General features: G+C 41.6%; 1 protein-coding gene across 1 annotated transcript in view; it reads right to left on the reverse strand.

Annotated features, from left to right (window-relative positions):
- Window positions 1-23,936, reverse strand: part of LOC137439397 (ras-related protein Rab-36) — a 60,450-nt gene that overhangs the window by 4,708 nt on the left and 31,806 nt on the right. The window contains exon 8 of the mRNA XM_068135120.2: window positions 2,709-2,790. Within this exon, the coding sequence (XP_067991221.1) occupies window positions 2,709-2,790 (82 nt within the window). The remainder of the gene's footprint in view (window positions 1-2,708; window positions 2,791-23,936) is intronic.

A 23,936-nucleotide genomic window follows, 5' to 3' on the forward strand; every position in this document is an offset into this window, starting at 1 on the left:
AGAAGCTGAAAATACTTGGAAACTTGCCTGCGAGAAAGGTGTGCCTCTGCATATCGAAAGATTTTGAAAACTTCCTGATTAACTTGTGCAAAATGTTGATATATTGCAGCCCGTACTGCAAAGACTGCTGACAGCATGGACCCGTGGACGGGCTGTGGACCAGTGCGTTCTACCCGACTTCCCTGATCCGATGGGTGTCAGTGAGTGGACTTTGAACCTTGCGGGATTACCTCGTGTGAACAAGGTAGGCTTGGTGATTTATTTAATGGAGTCTACAATTGTAAAACCGATGTCATTCCCAACAGTCAGGAAGACTTCCTATGACATGATATCTGGTTTAATTTCTTATTAACAATGATGGGAAGGTCATATCTGGGGCTTGTCAATGCACAGGGCAAGTTTAAAATTTACTATGAATCATATTTGGGAGGAATGAGGCGGGCTGTATGGGATCTGACGGGCGTTATAAATATATATTATTTGTTTAGTTTCGGGGCCACGAGAAATTATACTATATACACTACCGGTCAAAAGTTTTAGAACACCTCAATTTTTCCAGTTTTTATTGAAATTTACACAGTTTAATGTCTCAATGTACTCTGAAATTAAGCATAGAACAAATAAACAATTGAAGATAAAAAAGAAATCATAGAATCATTTTGTTTAACAAAATTTAATTGAAATTTTTGACTCAGCAAAGTAGCCACCTTTTGCAGATATAACCGCCGAACACACTCGTGGCATTCTTTCTACAATGGAAATCGAATGTTGTTCGGGAAGTTCTTCCCAACACAGTTGCAGAAGTTCCCACAAATGTGTTGCACTTGTAGGTTGCTTTGCTTTCACCCTTCTGTCCAGTTCATCTCAAACCAGCTCGATGGGGTTTAAGTCTGGAGACTGTGCTGGCCATTCCATGATTTGAAGCCTACCGTCTTGTTCTTTTAATAATAATAATAATAATTCATTTATTTTGTATAGCGCTTTTCCAGAAGCCCAAAGGCGCTTTGACAGAGTGGAAAACATAATGCATAACAATACATGAAAACAACTTTTCCTCGAAGGTAGTTTTGACATAGCCTGGAGGTGTGTTTAGGGTCATTATCTTGCTGAAGGATGAACCCCTGACCAACTAGGAGTATACCAGAGGGTATTGCATGGCGCTGCAAAATGCTGTGGTAGCCCCTTTGGTTCAGGGTACCAATCACTCTGTGCAAGTCGCCGACTCTGGATCCAGCAAAAGAGCCCCAGACCATCACGCTTCCTCCTCCATGTTTGACAGTTGGTGTCACACACTGAGGAACCATCCTTTCACCTACTCGACGGCATACAAAAACCCTGCGCGATGAACCAAATATTTCAAATTTTGATTCATGGTCCATAAGACCTTCTTCCAGTCTTCAGTCGTCCACTGGCGGTGCTTCATGGCCCAGGCAAGCCTCTTTTTCTTATTTTGCCATCTTAGCAATGGCTTTCTTACTGCCACTCGACCTGTCAAACCTGCAGCTCGAAGTCTTCTCTTCACAGTTGAAACTGAGACTTGCTTACTTCGACCAGTGTTAAGCTGTGCTTGAAGCTGTTGTCCTGTGAGCTGCCTATCACGCAAGCTGTTGACTCTCAGAAACTTGTCTTCTGATTCTGTTGTGGCTTTGGGTCTGTCAGACCTCTTCCTGTCAGAGTTTCCTCCAGTTTCCAAGTGCCTTTTGATGGTGTCGGAAACTCTACTCAACGACACCTTGGCTTTCTTTGCAATTTCTCTAAAGGAAAGACCGACACTTTTAAGGGTTATAATGGTCTGTCTGTCTTCCTTTGTTAATTGCCTTTTTCTCGCCATTATGATAGCAATATACTACTTCCTGCAGTGCAATATTGTCCAAATAATGCTTCAGAAGGTGTAATAACAGTCTGTTCCAATACTGCTTTTATACAGACAGGGGGTTTGTAATCAAGTAATCAGCAGAGGTTGGGACACCTGTAGGAATTGTTTGCATCAACTTTCAAGGCTTAATTTACTTACATTGCTGCAGAACAGCTGTAAGTTGTTTACCCATTCTTGTTCCCTGAAGAAGGCCTTTTTTCTTACAATATAACTGTGCAATTTACATTATTTTCCCGTTTTTGCTAACCTAAACTTTTTTTTTAACCTCGAGCAGTTTACTGCTTACCTTTGTACCATTTCAGGTTATTCACTGGACAGTAAACTGCATAAATTTCAATAAAAACTGGAAAAATTGAGGTGTTCTAAAACTTTTGATCGGTAGTGTGTATATATATATTATTATTATTATTATTGTTATAAGAGCATCCGTCCATTCGTTTGTGTGTGTTTTATATCCACTGCCACCACTCAATAATTGTACTAACACAAAATCTTACGAACCAACTCCTCCCTTCCACGGGTATTTGTGGTATATTTCCTTGAGTAAGATTTGCATTCAGGAACTCAAACATTATGGTTTAACCACTTTGAAATTGCCACTCTTTCATTGAAAAAGTTAAATGTTAAAGTGACAATTTGAATTGCAGAGTGCACGCCAGGAATGGCAGGTAAAAAAGGCCTCATTTATGCAAAAGCCCTCATTTAGCATTCATATGTCATTTTGAAAGTCTCATATTGAAATGAAATCACAAAAATAGTTGTAGCTAACATCACCGAGAACAAAAACAGTTCTTATCTTAGTTTGATTCAAAAGGGCTCGTATCGATCTTACCAGCAGGTCTTTCTTACACCCCACAAGAAACACCAGCACTCTGTGAGGATCATTTTCCTTCATGGCATCCTCGAGCCATTGCCTAGACACACACACACATATGAGAGGTTATCACTCATGCAGTTTACCTCTTTAACAGTGATCCCAGGCAGGACATGCTGATAACAGAGTAAAGATAAACAGGAGACATGCTGATAACGGATTAAAGATAAACAGAAGGCATGCTGATAACAGATTAAAGATAAACAGGAGGCATGGTGATAACAGATTAAAGATAAACAGGAGGCATGCAGATAACGGATTAAAGTTAAACAGGTGACATGCTGACAATGGATTAAAGATAAACAGGAGGCATGCTGATAACCGATTAAAGTTATACAGGAGACATGCTGATAACCGATTAAAGATAAACAGGAGGCATGCAGATAACGGATTAAAGTTAAACAGGTGACATGCTGACAATGGATTAAAGATAAACAGGAGGCATGCTGATAACCGATTAAAGTTAAACAGGAGACATGCTGATAACCGATTAAAGATAAACAGGAGGCATGCAGATAACGGATTAAAGTTAAACAGGTGACATGCTGACATTGGATTAAAGATAAACAGGAGGCATGCTGATAACCGATTAAAGTTAAACAGGAGACATGCTGATAACCGATTAAAGATAAACAGGAGACATGCTGACAATGGATTAAAGATAAACAGGAGGCATGCTGATAACCGATTAAAGTTATACAGGAGACATGCTGATAACCGATTAAAGTTATACAGGAGACATGCTGATAACCGATTAAAGTTAAACAGGTGACATGCTGACAATGGATTAAAGATAAACAGGAGGCATGCTGATAACCGATTAAAGTTATACAGGAGACATGCTGATAACCGATTAAAGATTAACAGGAGGCATGCAGATAACGGATTAAAGTTAAACAGGTGACATGCTGACAATGGATTAAAGATAAACAGGAGGCATGCAGATAACGGATTAAAGTTAAACAGGTGACATGCTGACAATGGATTAAAGATAAACAGGAGGCATGCTGATAACCGATTAAAGTTAAACAGGAGACATGCTGATAACCGATTAAAGATAAACAGGAGGCATGCAGATAACGGATTAAAGTTAAACAGGAGACATGCTGATAACCGATTAAAGATAAACAGGAGGCATACAGATAACGGATTAAAGTTAAACAGGAGACATGTTGATAACTGATTAAAGATAAACAGGAGGCATGCATATAACGGATTAAAGTTAAACAGGAGACATGCTGATAACCGATTAAAGATAAACAGGAGGCATGCAGATAACGGATTAAAGTTAAACAGGAGACATGTTGATAACTGATTAAAGTTAAACAGGAGACATGTTGATAACTGATTAAAGATAAACAGGAGGCATGCTGATACTGGATTAAAGATAAACAGGAGGCATGCTGATACTGGATTAAAGATAAACAGGAGACATGCTGATAACTGATTCAATTTAAACAGGAGGCATGCAGATAACGGATTAAAGTTAAACAGGAGACATGCTGATGACGGATTAAAGATAAACAGGAGGCATGCTGATAACGGATTAAAGTTAAACAGGAGACATGCTGATAACGGATTAAAGTTAAACAGGAGACATGCTGATAACCGATTAAAGATAAACAGGAGGCATGCAGATAACGGATTAAAGTTAAACAGGAGACATGTTGATAACTGATTAAAGATAAACAGGAGGCATGCAGATAACGGATTAAAGTTAAACAGGAGACATGCTGATAACCGATTAAAGATAAACAGGAGGCATGCAGATAACGGATTAAAGTTAAACAGGAGACATGTTGATAACTGATTAAAGATAAACAGGAGGCATGCTGATACTGGATTAAAGATAAACAGGAGGCATGCTGATACTGGATTAAAGATAAACAGGAGACATGCTGATAATGGTTTAAAGCTAAGCAGGAGGCATGCAGATAACGGATTAAAGATAAACAGGAGACATGCTGATGACGGATTAAAGATAAACAGGAGGCATGCTGATGACGGATTAAAGATAAACAGGAGACATGCTGATACTGGATTAAAGATAAACAGGAGGCATGCTGATGACGGATTAAAGATAAACAGGAGACATGCTGATAACGGATTAAAGAAAAACAAAAGACATGCTGATACTGGATTAAAGATAAACAGGAGACATGCTGATAACTGATTAAATTTAAACAGGAGGCATGCAGATAACGGATTAAAGTTAAACAGGAGACATGCTGATAATGGTTTAAAGCTAAGCAGGAGGCATGCAGATAACGGATTAAAGATAAACAGGAGACATGCTGATAACGGATTAAAGTTAAACAGGAGACATGCTGATAACGGATTAAAGTTAAACAGGAGACATGCTGATAACGGATTAAAGAAAAACAAAATACATGCTGATACTGGATTAAAGATAAACAGGAGACATGCTGATAATGGTTTAAAGTTAAACAGGAGACATGCTGATAATGGTTTAAAGTTAAAGAGGAGGCATGCAGATAACGGATTAAAGTTAAACAGGAGACATGCTGATAACGGATTAAAGTTAAACAGGAGACATGCTGATAATGGATTAAAGTTAAACAGGAGACATGCTGATAATGGATTAAAGTTAAACAGGAGACATGCTGATAATGGATTAAAGATAAACAGGAGGCATGCTGATAATGGTTTAAAGTTAAAGAGGAGGCATGCAGATAACGGATTAAAGTTAAACAGGAGACATGCTGATAACGGATTAAAGTTAAACAGGAGACATGCTGATAATGGTTTAAAGTTAAAAAGGAGGCATGCAGATAACGGATTAAAGTTAAACAGGAGGCATGCTGATAACGGATTAAAGATAAACAGGAGACATGCTGATAACGGATTAAAGATAAACAGGAGACATGCTGATAAAATGGTTTAAAGTTAAAAAGGAGGCATGCAGATAACGGATTAAAGTTAAACAGGAGGCATGCTGATAACGGATTAAAGATAAACAGGAGACATGCTGATAACGGATTAAAGTTAAACAGGAGACATGCTGATAATGGATTAAAGTTAAACAGGAGGCATGCTGATAATGGATTAAAGTTAAACAGGAGGCATGCTGATGACGGATTAAAGATAAACAGGAGACATGCTGATAACGGATTAAAGAAAAACAAAAGACATGCTGATACTGGATTAAAGATAAACAGGAGACATGCTGATAACTGATTCAATTTAAACAGGAGGCATGCAGATAACGGATTAAAGTTAAACAGGAGACATGCTGATAATGGTTTAAAGCTAAGCAGGAGGCATGCTGATAACGGATTAAAGATAAACAGGAGACATGCTGATAACGGATTAAAGATAAACAGGAGACATGCTGATAACGGATTAAAGTTAAACAGGAGACATGCTGATAACGGATTAAAGTTAAACAGGAGACATGCTGATAACGGATTAAAGAAAAACAAAATACATGCTGATACTGGATTAAAGATAAACAGGAGACATGCTGATAACTGATTCAATTTAAACAGGAGGCATGCTGATAATGGTTTAAAGTTAAAGAGGAGGCATGCAGATAACGGATTAAAGTTAAACAGGAGACATGCTGATAACGGATTAAAGTTAAACAGGAGACATGCTGATAATGGATTAAAGTTAAACAGGAGACATGCTGATAATGGTTTAAAGTTAAAGAGGAGGCATGCAGATAACGGATTAAAGTTAAACAGGAGACATGCTGATAATGGATTAAAGTTAAACAGGAGGCATGCTGATAATGGATTAAAGTTAAACAGGAGGCATGCAGATAACGGATTAAAGTTAAACAGGAGGCATGCAGATAACGGATTAAAGTTAAACAGGGGACATGCTGATAACGGATTAAAGTTAAACAGGAGACATGCAGATAACGGATTAAAGTTAAACAGGAGACATGCTGATAACGGATTAAAGTTAAACAGGAGACATGCTTGTAGTGAAATCGTATTCGTACTGAACCCGGGGGTGATGCTCGCTGCTCGTTGTCACCGCTGTCACCGCTAGAGGCGTGACTATAAGACCCGCTGCTGCGACGGTGCTCCGAGACTTCTCCCTTGTGACATGTTACATCGGTAGCCTCGCTAACAGTACGCATGTATAGAATATCTAGCTTGCTTGCATTGAATGATACTAGGGCATGCCCGTACTATATATATATCTAAAATTATATCCCCCCCCCTCTATTTACATGAAATGGTTTGGTCCAAAGCGAACGGCTTGCGAGTACGGTGACAATCCCCCCCCCCCCCCCCCTCTATTTACATGAAATGGTTTGGTCCAAAGCGAACGGCTTGCGGAGTTTGGTAAAGAAATCGCCATAGCGTGCACAAACGCGCAGGAAAGCGAATGAATCGCAAATTAGTTTTAATTAGTTGTAAAACATAGTTTAACGCCAACATAGTTTGCCAACGTGAAATAAATGAATACGCTCTCAAATGTGCCGTCCGAGGCAGAGTCTGTTCGCCACGTTCGGCACACGTGATAGCTCGCTGCTCTCTGATTGGTTGAATCGTTTTTTGGACATAGCTCGGTAACTACTTGTCCGATTAATTTAAAACCTTGAAAAGGCACATCCTCGGTTCCCCAGCAATATACCTGGCAAGTTTCAAGTATATCGGACCGGTAGTTGTCGAGAAACAGCGGTCGCATACACACACACAGACAGAGATTAGTGGAATTATAGATAGATGACTGGACCCATGAGATGTTGCATCATATACTTATTGTGTATTTCTACTTTACAGGAATAATGTGATGATCTAAATGCAATTAAACCAACCATTGGACTAAAGTTGTGTGGACCTGATTGGTTTTCCACAACACTTAATTGCATTTAAGATCCATGGCTGGCAACAAGACGCTTACGGTGTCCATCTTCAGCGCCGATCAGCAAGCCGCGGATGGAGGCCTGCAGCTGAAGCACTGGCTCCGACAACTGCAGAATCTTTTTGATGAGCCTGAGACTGCACCGACGGCTGCCGCGAAGCTAGCCACACTCCACGCAAAAATCGACTACCGGGTGTACAACGCTATCGCTCAATGCGCGACGTACGACCTCTCCATCGCCGAGCTTAAACGGCTTTACATAAAGGAGAAAAGCCCGGTGTACGCACGCTATTTGTTGCAAACACGACGTCAGCAACCCAACGAAGCAATGGACCACTATGCCCAGGAGCTCCGGCAGCTTTTGCTGGACAGCGTCAGGGAGCCACGGACGCCCGCGCAGGCTCAGGATGATCGTCTTTTAGATGCCTTCATTGCTGGGGTCTCCTCCCAGGAACTAAGGCTCAAACTCTTGGAGAAGACCGACCTGACCTTCGCTACGGCACTCGAGCAAGCGACAGTTTACACCGAAGCGCGGATGCAATCGCACACCTACGACCGCACGCGCCTTTTGGCGGGCACCACACTACACGCCCGGCCGGAGAGTGCCACCGCCGAGGACGCGGATCCGCTCGCTGAACTCCGGGATGCTCCGGAGGATGACCCAGCCCTAACGGCTGCCGTTATGACCAGCAGACCCAAGGCCTTGCGCGGGGCCGCATGCTTTTTCTGTGGAGGGCCTCGTCATGCCCGAGTCGTGTGTCCGGCACGTGACGCTATATGCCATTTGTGCTCGCTAAAGGGACATTACGCAAAAGTGTGCAGGAAAACGGCACGCGGCTCGCGGAACATTGACTCGCGCAGCCGCGGCCGCGCGGGCGCAGCGACCTTGAATGGGCTAATAGCGGAGCCCGCAAGCCAAGCCCGACACCCGGCGCCTTACCCGACTTCGAAGGGGAGGGCCCCTCTCTGCGGCCCCCTGGGCGCTCAGACGTCCTTGGCGGGCGCCACCGGACAGCCACCACCGTCTCATTCTCCATCGGGCACAAAGGCCGTGTCCTTGGCCAAACTTCGCCAAGCCCCTCGTACTCCTCGGGTCGTCCGTGAGCTAACAGCGGCCCCCGCCCCGACAAAAGAGTTAAGGCAGCTTTCAAATACGACGGAGGCCTTTCGTCAAAGCGACCAAAAATGTCAAAAGGCGATTTTGAATACTACGGAAGCCTTTTGTCAAAGCGACCACAAATGTCAAAAGGCGATTTCGAATACTACGGAAGCCTTTTGTCAAAGCGGCCAAAAATGTCAAAAGGCGATTTCGGATACTACGGAAGCCTTTTTCTGCCATAAGTGTCAAAAGGCAGTGTCAAATACTACGGAGGCCTTTTCTCGTCAGAATTGTCGGATTTTGAATCGCGAAACACCGGAATGCTGGGGAAAGCCCTCTGGTGACGATAATGGATTCCCCATGGACAACGCAGACTCCGGCCACGACCGCAAAACTGCTGCTGGTGTAGGATCCACCCGCGAGGCTGGTCCGACCCATTCGGGGGGCTCAGTCCCGCTCCCAGCAGCCTCGTCTGGCCTGGCTCAAGCCCTTATTCCCCTTATGGTTGAGGGCCATTGTGTTCGGGCCTTGGTGGATACAGGATCTACGGATAGTTTTATCGACCAGCGACTTGTGCTCCGGCATGGATGGCGGATCTGGCGGTCTATGAGACGGATCTTCATGGCTTCCCAGGGACTTCGGCTCAGCACGAAGGGGGAATGCCGATTGAAACTCGTGCTAAAGGGACGGGTTTTCCCTGATGTACACCTTATGGTTTTACCCGCATTATGTGCTGATATTCTGTTAGGACACGATTTTCTTAAGCTGCATGGACGTCTGGTAATGGAGTTTGGTGGGCCTGACACTCTTGTTGTGGGGGCGGACGACGCGCTAGCGGTGTGCGCCCTAGCGCAAATGGACGTCCAGCCGCTTTCGCTGTTCCCCAATCTAACCTCCGACTGCACCCCTGTCGCGGTAAAATCACGACGCTACTCTCGCGCGGACATGCAATTCATTGCGGACGAAACGGCTCAGCTCTTGAAAGACGGCATCATAGAACCTAGTAGGTCGCCGTGGCGCGCCCAGGTCTTGGTGGTACGCAGCGAGGCCCATCGCAAACGCATGGTAATCGACTATTCCCAAACGATTAACCGCTTTACACAGCTGGATGCCTACCCCCTTCCGGGGATGGACGCGCTAGTGCAACAGGTGTCCCAGTATTCGGTCTATAGCACTCTCGATCTCCGTAGTGCGTACCACCAGATCCCTATCTCTAGGGCGGATCGTATCTATACCGCTTTCGAGTCGGGGCAGCGGTTGTACCAATTTACGCGATTGCCTTTTGGGGTAACGAACGGGGTCGCTTGTTTCCAGAGGGCCATGGATGACCTCGTTGCGCGGGAGCACTTAACCGATGTTTTCGTCTACCTCGATAACCTTACGGTTTGTGGATATGACCAAGGGCACCATGATGCTAATCTGAAGCGCTTCCTTGAGGTCGCGCAGCGATATCACTTAACTATGAACGAGGATAAGTGCCGTTACTCCCTACGCACGATAGATCTTCTGGGGTACACCGTGACCCATGGCTCTGTCTCTCCGGATAAGGAGCGTCTGCGACCTTTGCTCGACATGGCCCCTCCCTGCGATCGGGCGTCCCTGAAGCGCGACCTTGGGCTGTTCGCCCATTACTCCAAATGGGTGCAAAGTTTCTCCGCGAAACTTCGCCCCCTTGTGGCCTGCGACACCTTTCCCCTGAGTTCGGCCGCATTGACGGCCTTTGAAGGCCTTAAGACTGACATCGCCCGAGCCGCCGTGGCGACCATCGACGAGAGCGGCTCGTTCGTCCTCGAAAGTGACGCCTCGGATCAGGCCATCGCGGCGACCCTCTCCCAAGGGGGGCGTCCCGTGGCTTTCTTCTCACGGACTCTTACCACCGCTGAGCGGAGGCACTCGTCCGTTGAAAAGGAAGCGTATGCGATCGTCGAGTCTATTCGGCGATGGCGCCCGTACCTACTCGGGCGGAGCTTCCAAATCATCACGGACCAGCAAAGCGTTGCGTTCATGTACGACACCTTACACGCCCAGCGCATTAAGAATGAGAAAATCACTCGCTGGCGTATCGAACTCGCCGACTTCTGTTACACCATCAAATATCGCCCGGGGAAGGATAACCAGGCCGCCGATGCCTTATCACGCCCGGCTACATGTGCTGGTATCACCTCTTTGGAGGGCCTACGGGTGCTGCATGCCACTGCGGGCCATCCCGGCGTAACGCGTTTCGCTCATTTCGTGCGGAGTGGGAATCTCCCTTACTCGATTGACGATATCCACCGTATCTGTCGCGACTGCGCTATCTGCGCGGAAATCAAACCGCGTTTCTATAACCCTCCCATGGGGACTCTGGTGAAGGCTACACGCCCGTGGGAACGCTTGGCGATGGATTTCAAGGGCCCCTTGCCGGTGTCGAGCGGCTCTCGCTATCTGCTCACTATCGTTGATGAGTACTCGCGATTCCCCTTTGCTTATACGTGCGCAGACATGACTGCTGCCACGGTGATGCGATGCTTACAGAACTTGTTCTCAATGTTCGGTTACCCGGCCTATGTCCATACCGACCGGGGTGCGGTCTTCTTGTCTCAGGAGGTGCGCAGCTATCTGCTCCAAAATAACATTGCGTCTAGTTACACCACGCCGTACAGACCCCAGGCTAATGGGCAGATCGAACGCTTCAACGGGATTATCTGGAGGGCCGTCATGCTCCACCTCCGGACCCTCGGCCGGGGCCTCGATAAATGGGCTTGGTCGCTACCTGCGGCGTTGAACTCGATCAGGGCTCTCCTGAGTACGGCAACCAACCAAACTCCCCACGAGCGACTTTTCCACCACCCCAGGAGCTCGGGGTGTATACGGTCGTTGCCCAGTTGGCTCGCTGGGCCCGGGCCGGCCTACCTGAAACGGGCGGTTCGCGCGAGCAAGTACGACCCCCTAGTGGACAAAGTGCAGATTCTCCAGGCTAATCCTGAGCATGCTCGTGTGATGACGTCTGATGGCCATGAGACTACTTTCTCCGTTCGTCACCTTGCCCCTTGCGGGGTCGACGACCTTAGTAGGGAATCGGACGACCCGATCGAACCCATCTATGAGACTATGGCCTCTCCCGACGCTCCCATCGCCGACAGTCCACCGACCCTCCCCTCTTCGGGACTACCCGGGCCCGACGACTTGGGGTTACCCCCTTCGTCACCCGACCCTGTTGGCGCCTCTGACGCCGGGGACGCAGGGATACGTGATGCCGTACCCGGGGAATTTCGGACGCGTGCTGGCAGAGAAATTCGCCGCCCGGCCCGATACGGTTGGGGCGACTGATACTCCGCTCCCTAGTCGCGCTGACGCTCACTCGCTTTTAGCCACGCGGCCGTATAATTCTGACAGGGGGAGAATGTAGTGAAATCGTATTCGTACTGAACCCGGGGGTGATGCTCGCTGCTCGTTGTCACCGCTAGAGGCGTGACTATAAGACCCGCTGCTGCGACGGTGCTCCGAGACTTCTCCCTTGTGACATGTTACATCGGTAGCCTCGCTAACGGTACGCATGTATAGAATGTCTAGCTTGCTTGCATTGAATGATATGACTGGACCCATGAGATGTTGCATCATATACTTATTGTGTATTTCTACTTTACAGGAATAATGTGATGATCTAAATGCAATTAAACCAACCATTGGACTAAAGTTGTGTGGACCTGATTGGTTTTCCACAACAATGCTGATAATGGATTAAAGTTAAACAGGATGCATGCAGATAACGGATTAAAGTTAAACAGGAGGCATGCTGATAATGGATTAAAGTTAAACAGGAGGCATGCAGATAACGGATTAAAGTTAAACAGGAGACATGCTGATAACGGATTAAAGTTAAACAGGAGACATGCTGATAATGGATTAAAGTTAAACAGGAGGCATGTTGATAATGGATTAAAGTTAAACAGGAGGCATGCAGATAACGGATTAAAGTTAAACAGGAGGCATGCTGATAATGGATTAAAGTTAAACAGGAGGCATGCAGATAACGGATTAAAGTTAAACAGGAGACAGGCTGATAACGGATTAAAGTTAAACAGGAGACATGCAGATAACGGATTAAAGTTAAACAGGAGACATGCTGATAACGGATTAAAGTTAAACAGGTGACATGTTGATAACTGATTAGGGTTAAAGAGGAGAAATGCTGATAACTGATTAAAGATAAACAGGAGACATGCTGATAACGGATTAAAGTTAAAGAGGATACATGCTGATAACGGATTAAAGTTAAACAGGAGACATGCTGATAACTGATTAAAGATAAACAGAAGACATGCTGATAACGGATTAAAGTTAAACAGGAGACATGCTGATAACGGGTTAAAGATAAACAGAAGACATGCTGATAACGGATTAAAGTTAAACAGAAGACATGCTGATAACGGATTAAAGATAAACAGGAGACATGCTGATAACAGATTAAAGATAAACAGAAGACATGCTGATAACGGATTAAAGTTAAACAGGAGACATGCTGATAACGGATTAAAGATAAACAGGAGACATGCTGATAACGGATTAAAGATAAACAGGAGACATGCTGATAACGGATTAAAGTTAAACAGGAGACATGTTGATAACTGATTAAAGATAAACAGGAGACATGCTGATAACTGATTAAAGTTAAACAGAAGACATGCTGATAACGGATTAAAGATAAACAGGAGACATGCTGATAACGGATTAAAGTTAAACAGGAGACATGTTGATAACTGATTAAAGATAAACAGGAGACATGCTGATAACAGATTAAAGTTAAACAGGAGACATGTTGATAACTGATTAAAGATAAACAGGAGACATGCTGATAACTGATTAAAGTTAAACAGAAGACATGCTGATAACGGATTAAAGATAAACAGGAGACATGCTGATAACGGATTAAAGATAAACAGGATACATGCTGATAACGGATTAAAGATAAACAGGAGACATGCTGATAACGGATTAAAGATAAACAGGAGACATGCTGATAACGGATTAAAGTTAAACAGGAGACATGTTGATAACTGATTAAAGATAAACAGGAGACATGCTGATAACGGATTAAAGTTAAACAGGAGACATGCTGATAATGGATTTCAGTTAAACAGGAGACATGTTGATAATGGATTAAAGTTAAACAGGAGACATGTTGATAACGGATTAAAGATAAACAGGAGACATGCTGATGACGGATTAAAGATAAACAGGAGACATGCTGATAACGGATTAAAGTTAAACAGGAGACATGCTGATAACGGATTAAAGATAAACAGGAGACATGCTGATAACGGATTAAAGATAAACAGGAGGCATGCAGATAACGGATTAAAGTTAAACAGGTGACATGCTGACAATGGATTAAAGATAAACAGGAGGCATGCTGATACTGGATTAAAGATAAACAGGAGACATGCTGATAACTGATTCAATTTAAACAGGAGGCATGCAGATAACGGATTAAAGTTAAACAGGAGACATGCTGATAATGGTTTAAAGCTAAGCAGGAGGCATGCAGATAACGGATTAAAGATAAACAGGAGACATGCTGATAACGGATTAAAGTTAAACAGGAGACATGCTGATAATGGATTAAAGTTAAACAGGAGACATGCTGATAACGGATTAAAGAAAAACAAAATACATGCTGATACTGGATTAAAGATAAACAGGAGACATGCTGATAACTGATTCAATTTAAACAGGAGGCATGCTGATAATGGTTTAAAGTTAAAGAGGAGGCATGCAGATAACGGATTAAAGTTAAACAGGAGACATGCTGATAACGGATTAAAGTTAAAGAGGAGGCATGCAGATAACGGATTAAAGTTAAACAGGAGACATGCTGATAACGGATTAAAGTTAAACAGGAGACATGCTGATAATGGATTAAAGTTAAACAGGAGACATGCTGATAATGGTTTAAAGTTAAAGAGGAGGCATGCAGATAACGGATTAAAGTTAAACAGGAGACATGCTGATAACGGATTAAAGTTAAACAGGAGACATGTTGATAACTGATTAAAGATAAACAGGAGACATGCTGATAACAGATTAAAGTTAAACAGGAGACATGTTGATAACTGATTAAAGATAAACAGGAGACATGCTGATAACTGATTAAAGTTAAACAGAAGACATGCTGATAACGGATTAAAGATAAACAGAAGACATGCTGATAACGGATTAAAGATAAACAGGATACATGCTGATAACGGATTAAAGATAAACAGGAGACATGCTGATAACGGATTAAAGATAAACAGGAGACATGCTGATAACGGATTAAAGTTAAACAGGAGACATGTTGATAACTGATTAAAGATAAACAGGAGACATGCTGATAACGGATTAAAGTTAAACAGGAGACATGCTGATAACGGATTAAAGATAAACAGGAGACATGCTGATAATGGATTAAAGATAAACAGGAGACATGCTGATACTGGATTAAAGTTAAACAGGAGACATGCTGATACTGGATTAAAGTTAAACAGGAGACATGCTGATACTGGATTAAAGTTAAACAGGAGACATGCTGATAACGGATTAAAGTTAAACAGAAGACATGCTGATAACGGATTAAAGATAAACAGGAGACATGCTGATAACGGATTAAAGTTAAACAGGAGACATGCTGATAACGGATTAAAGTTAAACAGGAGACATGCTGATAACGGATTAAAGATAAACAGGAGACATGCTGATAACAGATTAAAGTTAAACAGGAGACATGCTGATAATGGATTAAAGATAAACAGGGGACATGCTGATACTGGATTAAAGTTAAACAGGAGACATGCTGATAACGGATTAAAGTTAAACAGAAGACATGCTGATAACGGATTAAAGATAAACAGGAGACATGCTGATAACGGATTAAAGTTAAACAGGAGACATGCTGATAACGGATTAAAGATAAACAGGAGGCATGCTGATAACGGATTAAAGTTAAACAGGAGACATGCTGATAACGGATTAAAGATAAACAGGAGACATGCTGATAAATGGATTAAAGATAAACAGGGGACATGCTGATACTGGATTAAAGTTAAACAGGAGACATGCTGATAACGGATTAAAGTTAAACAGAAGACATGCTGATAACGGATTAAAGATAAACAGGAGACATGCTGATAACGGATTAAAGATAAACAGGAGACATGCTGATAACGGATTAAAGATAAACAGGGGACATGCTGATAACGGATTAAAGATAAACAGGAGACATGCTGATAACGGATTAAAGTTAAACAGGAGACATGCTGATAACGGATTAAAGATAAACAGGAGGCATGCTGATAACGGATTAAAGTTAAACAGAAGACATGCTGATAACGGATTAAAGATAAACAGGAGACATGCTGATAACGGATTAAAGTTAAACAGAAGACATGCTGATAACGGATTAAAGTTAAACAGGAGACATGTTGATAACTGATTAAAGATAAACAGGAGACATGCTGATAACGGATTAAAGTTAAACAGGAGACATGCTGATAATGGATTAAAGATAAACAGGAGGCATGCTGATAACGGATTAAAGTTAAACAAGACATGCTGATAACGGATTAAAGATAAACAGGAGACATGCTGATAACGGATTAAAGTTAAACAGAAGACATGCTGATAACGGATTAAAGTTAAACAGGAGACATGTTGATAACTGATTAAAGATAAACAGGAGACATGCTGATAATGGATTAAAGTTAAACAGGAGACATGCTGATAACGGATTAAAGTTAAACAGGAGACATGCTGATAACGGATTAAAGATAAACAGGAGACATGCTGATAACAGATTAAAGTTAAACAGGAGACATGCTGATAATGGATTAAAGATAAACAGGGGACATGCTGATACTGGATTAAAGTTAAACAGGAGACATGCTGATAACGGATTAAAGTTAAACAGAAGACATGCTGATAACGGATTAAAGATAAACAGGAGACATGCTGATAACGGATTAAAGTTAAACAGGAGACATGCTGATAACGGATTAAAGATAAACAGGAGGCATGCTGATAACGGATTAAAGTTAAACAGGAGACATGCTGATAACGGATTAAAGATAAACAGGAGACATGCTGATAACTGATTCAATTTAAACAGGAGGCATGCAGATAACGGATTAAAGTTAAACAGGAGACATGCTGATAATGGTTTAAAGCTAAGCAGGAGGCATGCAGATAACGGATTAAAGATAAACAGGAGACATGCTGATAACGGATTAAAGTTAAACAGGAGACATGCTGATAATGGATTAAAGTTAAACAGGAGACATGCTGATAACGGATTAAAGAAAAACAAAATACATGCTGATACTGGATTAAAGATAAACAGGAGACATGCTGATAACTGATTCAATTTAAACAGGAGGCATGCTGATAATGGTTTAAAGTTAAAGAGGAGGCATGCAGATAACGGATTAAAGTTAAACAGGAGACATGCTGATAACGGATTAAAGTTAAAGAGGAGGCATGCAGATAACGGATTAAAGTTAAACAGGAGACATGCTGATAACGGATTAAAGTTAAACAGGAGACATGCTGATAATGGATTAAAGTTAAACAGGAGACATGCTGATAATGGTTTAAAGTTAAAGAGGAGGCATGCAGATAACGGATTAAAGTTAAACAGGAGACATGCTGATAACGGATTAAAGTTAAACAGGAGACATGTTGATAACTGATTAAAGATAAACAGGAGACATGCTGATAACAGATTAAAGTTAAACAGGAGACATGTTGATAACTGATTAAAGATAAACAGGAGACATGCTGATAACTGATTAAAGTTAAACAGAAGACATGCTGATAACGGATTAAAGATAAACAGAAGACATGCTGATAACGGATTAAAGATAAACAGGATACATGCTGATAACGGATTAAAGATAAACAGGAGACATGCTGATAACGGATTAAAGATAAACAGGAGACATGCTGATAACGGATTAAAGTTAAACAGGAGACATGTTGATAACTGATTAAAGATAAACAGGAGACATGCTGATAACGGATTAAAGTTAAACAGGAGACATGCTGATAACGGATTAAAGATAAACAGGAGACATGCTGATAATGGATTAAAGATAAACAGGAGACATGCTGATACTGGATTAAAGTTAAACAGGAGACATGCTGATACTGGATTAAAGTTAAACAGGAGACATGCTGATACTGGATTAAAGTTAAACAGGAGACATGCTGATAACGGATTAAAGTTAAACAGAAGACATGCTGATAACGGATTAAAGATAAACAGGAGACATGCTGATAACGGATTAAAGTTAAACAGGAGACATGCTGATAACGGATTAAAGTTAAACAGGAGACATGCTGATAACGGATTAAAGATAAACAGGAGACATGCTGATAACAGATTAAAGTTAAACAGGAGACATGCTGATAATGGATTAAAGATAAACAGGGGACATGCTGATACTGGATTAAAGTTAAACAGGAGACATGCTGATAACGGATTAAAGTTAAACAGAAGACATGCTGATAACGGATTAAAGATAAACAGGAGACATGCTGATAACGGATTAAAGTTAAACAGGAGACATGCTGATAACGGATTAAAGATAAACAGGAGGCATGCTGATAACGGATTAAAGTTAAACAGGAGACATGCTGATAACGGATTAAAGATAAACAGGAGACATGCTGATAAATGGATTAAAGATAAACAGGGGACATGCTGATACTGGATTAAAGTTAAACAGGAGACATGCTGATAACGGATTAAAGTTAAACAGAAGACATGCTGATAACGGATTAAAGATAAACAGGAGACATGCTGATAACGGATTAAAGATAAACAGGAGACATGCTGATAACGGATTAAAGATAAACAGGGGACATGCTGATAACGGATTAAAGATAAACAGGAGACATGCTGATAACGGATTAAAGTTAAACAGGAGACATGCTGATAACGGATTAAAGATAAACAGGAGGCATGCTGATAACGGATTAAAGTTAAACAGAAGACATGCTGATAACGGATTAAAGATAAACAGGAGACATGCTGATAACGGATTAAAGTTAAACAGAAGACATGCTGATAACGGATTAAAGTTAAACAGGAGACATGTTGATAACTGATTAAAGATAAACAGGAGACATGCTGATAACGGATTAAAGTTAAACAGGAGACATGCTGATAACGGATTAAAGATAAACAGGAGGCATGCTGATAACGGATTAAAGTTAAACAGAAGACATGCTGATAACGGATTAAAGATAAACAGGAGACATGCTGATAACGGATTAAAGTTAAACAGAAGACATGCTGATAACGGATTAAAGTTAAACAGGAGACATGTTGATAACTGATTAAAGATAAACAGGAGACATGCTGATAATGGATTAAAGTTAAACAGGAGACATGCTGATAACGGATTAAAGTTAAACAGGAGACATGCTGATAACGGATTAAAGATAAACAGGAGACATGCTGATAACAGATTAAAGTTAAACAGGAGACATGCTGATAATGGATTAAAGATAAACAGGGGACATGCTGATACTGGATTAAAGTTAAACAGGAGACATGCTGATAACGGATTAAAGTTAAACAGAAGACATGCTGATAACGGATTAAAGATAAACAGGAGACATGCTGATAACGGATTAAAGTTAAACAGGAGACATGCTGATAACGGATTAAAGATAAACAGGAGGCATGCTGATAACGGATTAAAGTTAAACAGGAGACATGCTGATAACGGATTAAAGTTAAACAGAAGACATGCTGATAACGGATTAAAGATAAACAGGAGACATGCTGATAACGGATTAAAGATAAACAGGAGACATGCTGATAACGGATTAAAGATAAACAGGGGACATGCTGATAACGGATTAAAGATAAACAGGAGACATGCTGATAACGGATTAAAGTTAAACAGGAGACATGCTGATAACGGATTAAAGATAAACAGGAGACATGCTGATAACGGATTAAAGATAAACAGGAGGCATGCTGATAACGGATTAAAGTTAAACAGAAGACATGCTGATAACGGATTAAAGATAAACAGGAGACATGCTGATAACGGATTAAAGTTAAACAGAAGACATGCTGATAACAGATTAAAGTTAAACAGGAGACATGTTGATAACTGATTAAAGATAAACAGGAGACATGCTGATAATGGATTAAAGTTAAACAGGATACATTCTGATAACGGATTAAAGATAAACAGGAGACATGCTAATAACGGATTAAAGTTAAAGAGGTGACATGCTGATAACGGATTAAAGATAAACAGGAGACATGCTGATAACGGATTAAAGTTAAAGAGGTGACATGCTGATAACGGATTAAAGTTAAACAGGAGACATGCTGATAACGGATTAAAGTTAAACAGGAGACATGTTGATAACTGATTAAAGATAAACAGGAGACATGCTGATAATGGATTAAAGTTAAACAGGATACATTCTGATAACGGATTAAAGATAAACAGGAGACATGCTAATAACGGATTAAAGTTAAAGAGGTGACATGCTGATAACGGATTAAAGATAAACAGGAGACATGCTGATAACGGATTAAAGTTAAAGAGGTGACATGCTGATAACGGATTAAAGTTAAACAGGAGACATGCTGATAACGGATTAAAGATAAACGGGAGGCATGCCGATAACAGATTAAAGTTAAACAGGAGGCATGCTGATAACAGATTAAAGTTAAACAGGAGACATGCTGATAACGGATTAAAGTTAAACAGGAGACATGCTGATAATGGATTAAAGATAAACAGGAGACATGCTGATAATGGATTAAAGCTAAGCAGGAGACATGCTGATAACAGATTAAAGTTAAACAGGAGACATGGTGATAACGGATTAAAGTTAAACAGGAGACATGCTGATAATGGATTAAAGATAAACAGGAGACATGCTGATAATGGATTAAAGCTAAGCAGGAGACATGCTGATAATGGATTAAAGTTAAACAGGAGGCATGCAGATAACGGATTAAAGTTAAACAGGAGACATGCTGATAACGGATTAAAGATAAACAGGAGACATGCTGATAACAGATTAAAGATAAACAGGAGACATGCTGATAACAGATTAAAGTTAAACAGGAGACATGCTGATCACTGATTAATGTTAAACATGTGCATTCGCATTCCCTTCCCAGCCAGAGCAAGAGCTTGATCAGTAATGTGAACAGCTGCACTGTGTTTAGACCTCACTGTTTCTCACTGCCGCTAATGTTAAGCACCTAAAATCCACATGTATGTTGTTCCAACATGCCTCCTGTTCATCTTTAATCCATTATCAGCATGTCTCCTGCTTAACTTTAATCTGTTATCAGCATGTCTCCTGCTTAACTTAAATCTGTTATCAGCATGTCTCCTGTTTATCTTTAATCCATTATCAGCATGTCTCCTGTTTAACTTTAATCCGTTATCAGCATGTCTCCTGTTTATCTTTAATCCGTTATCAGCATGTCTCCTGTTTAACTTTCATCCGTTATCAGTGTTACGTGCTCCTCCCCGACCCCCTGGTCATGGTGTACCTCCGAGCCCCGAGAGGAGTCACGGCAGAAAAATGTGTTATTATGTGTGTCAAAGATCAATGGAGAAGCCACCCCAATTGTTACTCACAAACAAATATTGTATTGAGATCACACAAGAATAACGGTACAACAACAATAGTATTCAAAAGCACAATCAATATGTCCTATTAGTATGATGGTGCCATCAGTTTTGCAATATATAACTCACTGTGCTCCAAGTGAGTGTAACAAGAACATTCCCCAATGTCTCTTATTCCCGGCTCCAAGACATAGTTGATTTGCTCCAGCGATCGCTAGAACGATGTCCAAACGACCAGAATCCCGTGCGGATGGCCAGGGCAGTCACACAGCCGAAGCTGTACAAAGTCGCCCTCAAGGCGACTGGGAAATCCAAAGGCGCCCTGCAGGCGACCGAGAGATCACACCCTCGGGTATGGACGAATTAGCCTTCCAAATCCACGTCACACACACGCCCCAGTTCGACGTCTGAATGCGGTGAGAATGGTCGAAAAGAAACGAAACCGCGAGCGAAGCACAAATCCGAGTCAAAATGGCCGACGACCCGGTCTTGTTGCGCACGGTACGGCGATGATTCTCTCCTGAATCGATCGCAAAACCTGACATGCAGGTTGACCGGTCACAGCGGTGACAACTCCGTCGTAGGAATTCCTCTCCTGGAAACCCGAAAGTTCACTTGTGACTCTGGCTCGCCAACGTTCGCTTCAGAACCCGGAGCAACTCGGCTTTCTTGTCCGACTCATTCGCTCCGCCATTTTTTCTCTCCTTCCGCTTCATCGTCGTCCGGTTCCGGTTTCATTTAAAACCTTAACCTTTTTACTTTTCGATAACAATAACCGCCATTTCCCTCAAACCACAATAATAATAATACATGGAACCAGAAATGTTTCAAGTGGATGAAAACCACAACAGCGGAAGTGATGAATCCGTAACAATCAGCATGTCTCCTGTTTATCTTTAATCCGTCATCAGCATGTCTCCTGTTTATCTTTAATCCGTCATCAGCATGTCTCCTGTTTATCTTTAATCCGTCATCAGCATGTCTCCTGTTTATCTTTAATCCGTCATCAGCATGTCTCCTGTTTATCTTTAATCTGTTATCAGCATGCCTCCTGTTTATCTTTAATCCGTTATCAGCATGTCTCCTGTTTATCTTTAATCCGTCATCAGCATGTCTCCTGTTTATCTTTAGTCTGTTATCAGCATGTCTCCTGTTTAACTTTCATCCGTCATCAGCATGTCTCCTGTTTATCTTTAATCTGTTATCCGCATGTCTCCTGTTTATCTTTAATCCGTTATCAGCATGTCTCCTGTTTATCTTTAATTTGTTATCAGCATGTCTCCTGTTTATCTTTAATCCGTTATCAGCATGTCTCCTGTTTATCTTTAATCCGTTATCAGCATGTCTCCTGTTTATCTTTAATCCGTTATCAGCATGTCTCCTGTTTATCTTTAATCCGTTATCAGCATGTCTCCTGTTTATCTTTACTCCGTTATCAGCATGTCTCCTGTTTATCTTTAATCTGTTATCAGCATGCCTCCTGTTTATATTTAATCCGTTATCAGCATGCCTCCTGTTTATCTTTAATCGGTTATCAGCATGTCTCCTGTTTATCTTTAATCCGTTATCAGCATGTCTCCTGTTTATCTTTAATCCGTCATCAGCATGTCTCCTGTTTATCTTTAATCCGTCATCAGCATGCCTCCTGCTTAACTTTAATCTGTTATCAGCATGTCTCCTGTTTATCTTTAATCTGTTATCAACATGTCTCCTGTTTATCTTTAATCAGTTATCAGCATGCCTCCTGTTTATCTTTAATCCGTTATCAGCATGCCTCCTGTTTATCTTTAATCCGTTATCAGCATGCCTCCTGTTTATCTTTAATCGGTTATCAGCATGCCTCCTGTTTATCTTTAATCGGTTATCAGCATGTCTCCTGTTTATCTTTAATCCGTTATCAGCATGTCTCCTGTTTATCTTTAATCCGTCATCAGCATGTCTCCTGTTTATCTTTAATCCGTCATCAGCATGCCTCCTGCTTAACTTTAATCTGTTATCAGCATGTCTCCTGTTTATCTTTAATCTGTTATCAGCATGCCTCCTGTTTATCTTTAATCCGTTATCAGCATGTCTCCTGTTTATCTTTAATCCATCATCAGCATGTCTCCTGTTTATCTTTAGTCTGTTATCAGCATGTCTCCTGTTTAACTTTCATCCGTCATCAGCATGTCTCCTGTTTAACTTTAATCTGTTATCAGCATGTCTCCTGTTTATCTTTAATCCGTCATCAGCATGTCTCCTGTTTATCTTTAATCCGTCATCAGCATGTCTCCTGTTTAGCTTTAATCTGTTATCAACATGTCTCCTGTTTATCTTTAATCTGTTATCAGCATGTCTCCTGTTTATCTTTAATCCGTCATCAGCATGTCTCCTGTTTATCTTTAATCCGTCATCAGCATGTCACCTGTTTAGCTTTAATCTTTTATCAGCATGCCTCCTGTTTATCTTTAATCTGTTATCAGCATGTCTCCTGTTTATCTTTAATCTGTTATCAGCATGTCTCCTGTTTATCTTTAATCCGTTATCAGCATGTCTCCTGTTTATCTTTAATTTGTTATCAGCATGTCTCCTGTTTATCTTTAATCCGTTATCAGCATGTCTCCTGTTTATCTT

This window comes from Myxine glutinosa, chromosome 14, assembly GCF_964187855.1.
Source record: "Myxine glutinosa chromosome 14, kmMyxGlut1.1, whole genome shotgun sequence".
Taxonomy (NCBI): Eukaryota; Metazoa; Chordata; class Myxini; order Myxiniformes; family Myxinidae; genus Myxine; species Myxine glutinosa.